The 6,000-nt window shown below is 47.7% G+C and overlaps 1 protein-coding gene across 1 annotated transcript in view; it reads left to right on the top strand.

The window, feature by feature from the left end:
• The window catches only part of LOC306810494 (heparan sulfate glucosamine 3-O-sulfotransferase 3B1-like), a 30,525-nt gene extending 24,761 nt beyond the window's left edge, over positions 1–5,764 (top strand). The window contains exon 2 of the mRNA XM_079323167.1: positions 1,627–5,764. Coding sequence (XP_079179293.1) covers positions 1,627–2,245 — 619 coding nt within the window. The 3' untranslated portion in view covers positions 2,246–5,764. The remainder of the gene's footprint in view (positions 1–1,626) is intronic.
• Positions 5,765–6,000: the final 236 nt, after the last annotated feature.

A 6,000-nucleotide genomic window follows, 5' to 3' on the forward strand; every position in this document is an offset into this window, starting at 1 on the left:
CACAATGCAATGAAGATCTGGCATAGGGACTGTCTCCCACCTTTGCAATATGGGGAAGGGGCTTTATGCGCAGCCTCTAGGCACAGCTCACGGGGAGGATGGAGGTGCAGCCACTGGGTGCCCCTTGCCAGTAAACACATTGCACAAAGATAATACCAGAAGCTGATGAAATAAAATATTGGGTATAGTGTAAGCTCACCAATAATTGCATAAATGACTAGCGACCAAATTTCATAGACATGGGATGATTTTCAGTGCAAACAGACCTCTCATTCTAGGATCCCCTGTTATTTGCCCTCAGAACAGATTGGTCAGTTTTCTTCCCTTGAGTTCTTAATTAGGGCAGCCATTGGCTTTAGCACAAATTATCAGTGGCTGTTTTAATTGCAAGAGCCGTGGTTATCTTTCCTGGGGAAGCAAAAAGCAATGGGGGAGGAGATGACTGTTGGGAACAGCCTCCATGCAGTGTCGTATGGCTGAGGAAAGCACAGTTTCAGGCTTGCAGATCACACACTGGCTGCTTATTTCTCTGTGCTGGGTGGATGCTTTGAAAACTTAATCAAGTTTTATAGCTTTAATTTCGTGCCTGACTCCCCTTTTGCCTTTTCAACTGTCTCGCAACCAAAAGCAAATGAGTCCATTTAGGCTATTAAGGGAAAAAACTGGCAAACAGTCTAAAATAGTTTGCCTAGTGAGCGATAGGAAAAAAAAAAACAACTCTTCCTGCTCTTCCTGCCACTTCCATCCTTTCTGTAAACTCCCTACTCTTTCCCCATGTGGTTAATTAGAAATAGCCAGGGAATAAAGTGGAATTGCTGAAAACTAAGTTTTCTAAGTACCTTGTAAAGGTATGTCCTGCCCATGCACTAAGGTTGTGTTCTCTATAGTTGTATCCTATGTCCTGACCTGCTGTAGCCTGTGGAGCGGTGCTGGGGTGGGTTGTCCTCATTGTCTCCTGGGCTGGGGTGTGCTGAAGATGCCATGGGCAGCTCTTGATGCTCTTTCTAGTTCACGTGAGGAAACAGGCGATAGGGAGTAGTAAAGCAGGGGGTGAAACTGGGTGCAAGAGGACCTGTGAGTGAAGTCCTGCTGTTGGCAAGCCAGAGAAAAAATTGCACCCTCTTGCCTGAGTTGGAAAAAGTTTTGCATTGGGGATGCTGAGGGAAAGTGAAATGGACATACTCTAGTGATCTCCTGCTTTTCTGCTGTACCATCCTTTCATTCCTATATGAAATGAGCTCTGGATTGGGGCTAAGGTCTCAGTGGGGTTGACATGAGCCAGAATGGCTGTTCTGGCTGGTGCAGCTCAGGCTCCATCCTGACCAGTCTAGAGCTGGTGTGGTACATGCAGCCATGGTTCAGGCTCAGAGCATAGCTCAGCTAATCCACTCACGGATAACTGGGGGATTATTCAACTGGATTTCTAATACAGTCTTTGTTAATAATCCTCCCCAAATCCCTAAATCAATGGAAAATTGATTTCTCTGTATGATCCAAATGGCCTGTGAAGGTATTTTAGGGATAAGAATTCTTGTATATCTATGTGCGAACATACGTGTAAATGCACATGAATATTTTTGTTCCTCTTCCTTGCCCTTGTGACCTATGTCTGTGTTCTACTGGCAGGGACCTGATGCCCAAGACACTGGAGGGACAGATCACCATGGAGAAGACCCCTAGCTACTTTGTGACCAAGGAGGCCCCAGCCCGCATCGCCTCCATGTCCAAGGGCACCAAGTTGATCGTGGTGGTGCGGGACCCCGTGACCAGAGCCATCTCGGACTACACCCAGACACTCTCCAAGAAACCTGACATCCCCACCTTCGAGAGCCTGACCTTCAAAAACAGGACTACAGGCCTGATCGACACCTCATGGAGCGCCATCCAGATTGGCATCTATGCCAAGCACCTGGAGAACTGGCTCCTTTACTTCCCCATCGGGCAGATCCTCTTTGTCAGCGGGGAGAGGCTGATCAGTGACCCTGCAGGGGAGCTGGGCAGGGTCCAGGACTTTCTGGGCCTCAAGAGGATCGTCACTGACAAACACTTCTACTTTAACAAAACCAAGGGCTTCCCATGCCTGAAGAAGGCAGAGGGCAGCAGCAAACCCCACTGCCTGGGGAAGACCAAGGGCAGGACCCACCCTGACATCGACCAGGAGGTGGTGCAGAGGCTGCGGGACTTCTACCGGCCCTTCAACATGAAGTTCTACCAGATGACAGGGCAGGACTTTGGCTGGGACTGAGCCCGGCATGGGAAAGTCCCCTTTTATTACTTGCCCAGCACGGTTTGCTTATATAAAGATATATATATGTATGTGAAATGTACAGAAATCTATTTTATAATAATTTATTTTTAATTCCTAAGCAATTAATTCACTAAGCTGCCTAACCGCACTGACTAGAATGGTAGCCTGTAACCTGTTTAACATTCCACTGTGTTTGATTCTAATGTCTCTCCTTTCCTCGTTTTTTTCCCCTTCTGCTTTCTTTTTGGTTTCATTTGTAACAGACAGTGCTTCCACTTTTCCTAAACAAAATTTGTATCTAAAAATCAAAAGAAGCAAGAGAGGGAAGGGAGGGAGGGAAAGCACAAGTTTATTTTTGTTACGGGTATCTGGCCTTTATAAACACCTGCTTTCCCTATTCCAGTGTCCCAGTCTCTGCTCCACTGTTGTGCTCCTTCATCCCACAGGTTTTCTAGTTAGTTCCACAGTGCTGGTGTGTGTTTCTCTGGGGTGAGTGGGAGGAAGGCTGGGCATCCCTGCACCCCATATACCTCTGCTGAGCAGCAGCATATTTTCCCAGTGGCTGTAAGTGTGGGAACCCCAAGCCATAGGGCTCCTGCTCAGGATTGCTGGAGGGCAAGGTGCTCTTTTTCCAGCAGAGAAACTGCAGAGCCTGTTACATGGGCAGACCTCTCAGTACAGTTTTCCTTCCTTCTTTTTGTCCAGGAGGTTCTTTCCCACAGTCTCTCTATGCATTTAAAATCTTTACTGCAGGACAAATGTAAAATGCTGTGTGGTGCTGGTCAGACTGACTTGCAGAAAAGTGTCTCTCCAAGAATACCCATGCACACCAGGCACTGCTGGAAGAATGCAATGCCTGCAGCACATGGAGCACCCTCCACCCAATAAAGACACCAGCTGAATAACTGGGAAAACCTCAGGTGTCTGCCTGGCATCCCAGTATGGAGCATGTCCTAGGACGTGACACAGGCACTGTCACCTCCTGCCACATGGCCACCGCAGCACCTCCGAGTACATGAACAAGGGGAACAACACCCTTAGCCCTCTTAATTCCCATCACTTTTCGGTCCAGTACTCTAGCCTAGTGGTCTCTCCCAAGGAGTATCATTTGCTGGCTTTACCAACAAGGGTGAATATGTAGGAAGGCATGCTGGGGTTAGAGTATTCCTGGAAGTCCCTGGTGCCCTGGCTGAGCACAGGGATAGCAGCCAGGCAGGACAGGAGGCTCCAAGCATGTAACCATTAACCTGAACTAAATCCTTCTCCTTGGGTGTAACCAGTTGCTGTGGGATTCCATGACAGGATAGATGGGCTGTCCTGAGATCTCTGCCAGTGTTTTGTTTCAGGAGGTCCTGATAAGCACTGTGTGTGTCTGATGCCTTATCATTGCTGTCAGAGGTTCTGCCAGCTTGACTGGAACACTTTCAGAGCAAGGTGGCAGTAGAAGTGATTTTCTCATTGAATTTTTAACTGAAACAGACCTATGATGTCTTTGGGCAGACAAAACTCCCCACACCTTACCTGCAGCACTGAAATGATGCACTGCACCAAGCATCTCCTGGTATTGCTGTGGGAGCACTTCCATAACCAGTGTGGGTAAAACTGGAAGTAAAAAAAGCACCAATGGGCATAGCATCTAATTTCATATGCATTGCCCATAGAAATTCATGTCCTGCATATCTCCACACTTACCTATAGCTCCCCCATGGGGGTGCCCATTTCTGAGCTGTGCCCAGCTGTGCTGGGGCCCATTCAGTGGTGTTTCCCAAATGTTTGTTTTACTTTGCAGCCTCCTCACTCTTGCCAGTCCTTTCCATCTCTCTGCTGTGGCTGTTGGGTGTTGAAAATATTCCTCGGAGCCTGGACTGCTCTGTCTGGGTCTCGATCTAGTCCTGCTACAGCAGACAGAGCAAAGAGCAGACTTGGCTCTGGGTCTACTGCAGGTGCCAGAGAGCTGCCCTTCAGAGTTTTGTTTAAACCTGAGTGCTTTTGGCTTGGCTCAGCAGTGTCACACCTCCAAAGGGATTTAAGGACTCACACTACCGTGTGTGGGTTCACACTTGGGGTGCAGTGCACATGGGTGACCTCAAGGAAAGGGAGATTTTAATCATAACATCATCAGGCTGAGGTGCCTACAAAGCTGATGTGAGCAGGTTGCAAATCCCTCCTTGGGGTTTGCCTCCAAGCACATCCTCCCACCAACAGGGAAGTTCTTTTTCCCCTGAGCCATTTCTACTGAAGAAATGGCACTTTGGGCCAATGCAGTCTGACTTCAGGGGGTACAGGTGGGATGTGGGACCTGCTGAGCTGTGCAGGCTGACACTCCCTGCTTTCCCCCTGTCCTGCAAAATCCAGCTGCAGGCCTGAGCAGCTGGGTGGATCTATGCACTTTTGAGGGGTTTGGCTTCAACTCCAGCCAGGTCCCTGGCTCTGTTTCCTGCTGCCAGGACAGGTGACGAATGCAGGAGTGTGTCTGATTTATCCCAGACCCTGCCACTGTTGGGTGACTGAGGGAAAGGAGCTGCAGGCACTGAGAAGAAAATACTTCCTAGTGGAAAAACAAGTGATTTTTGGTTCTCAAAACCTCAGTTGCCCTTCTAGCATCTTATGCAATGCGTGGAAGGAAGCTTGGCCTCTCCACTTGGCCCTTGGGTGAGCTACCAGCCATAGCTGTGCCACTTCCCAGAGCGTTTCACTGGTGGAGCCTCCAGGACCTGTGTGTTGGCATGGGCTCCTTTCCAGGTGCTTCCCTCCAGAGTGTGTGCTGGCTGCTCAGTGCTGGAAGAGTTTTGCTTCCCCTATGTCTTCCTTGCTTTCCTGGAAACAAGTTTTTAACATCCCAATGCCTTCCTCAGCTGTACAGCAGAGAGTGGGCTTAATTTGTGTAATCAAGCCCTGCTGCGAAGAACTCTCATGGAGCAATCTTGTTGGAGAGTGGAAATACAGAGAGTGAGGAATAACTCTTCAGACTATAAGCCAATTGTTAGTCCTGACTCAATATCCTTCATAATGAAGTCTGCACTAGACTTTTAATGTAAAAAAAGCCTTACCTAACAAATACGACAATGAAGGTGAATTCTCTGTGGTGTTCATCTGGTTGCTAATATTGGAATCAGTGCATTTTTTTTCAAATACTCCCCCTTATTTTTTAAATTAAGCTTGGAGGTGTGATTAGAAGTTTTGTTGGTTGATTTTTTTTTCACATTGTAACATTAATTTATGGCTCAGTTTCATTCAGTCCTGTATCCAGAAGTGCAGTATAGCTATTAGTGACGTGTTGTCTGTAACATGGTTCTATAGTGTAGTAGCCAATTTGTAAAAAAAAAAATAACAAAATAGAAAGAAAAACAAACAAAAAAAGCCACAAAAGAGAAAATCTAAAAAGAAGTATAGGGAGTATTTTGTGGTATGTACAACACAAATTAATTTTACACAGAGAAAGATGTTTCTAGGAAAATGAAATTCTGATAATTCATACTATTTGTATGAACAAATAAAAGCTCTATTTTATGAAGTTACAGGCACGGCTGTGTTCATTTGGGAGGCTGGGTGTGCTGTCCCCTGCACTGGCACCCCCAGACCCCAGTCCATGCCAGGACTGTCCTGCAGCTGCACTGGCCGGTGGCAAAGCCAGGAGCTGTGCTGAGCCCAGAGGAACTGGGTCCTGAGCAGGAGCTGCCATGCAGCCCTGGGCTGCCCTGGAGCCCGAGGCTTCCTGGGGCAGAGGTGTCTGAGTTCAGTCAGTGCTGGGG

This window comes from Erithacus rubecula, assembly GCF_903797595.1.
Source record: "Erithacus rubecula genome assembly, chromosome: 20".
NCBI lineage: Eukaryota > Metazoa > Chordata > Aves > Passeriformes > Muscicapidae > Erithacus > Erithacus rubecula.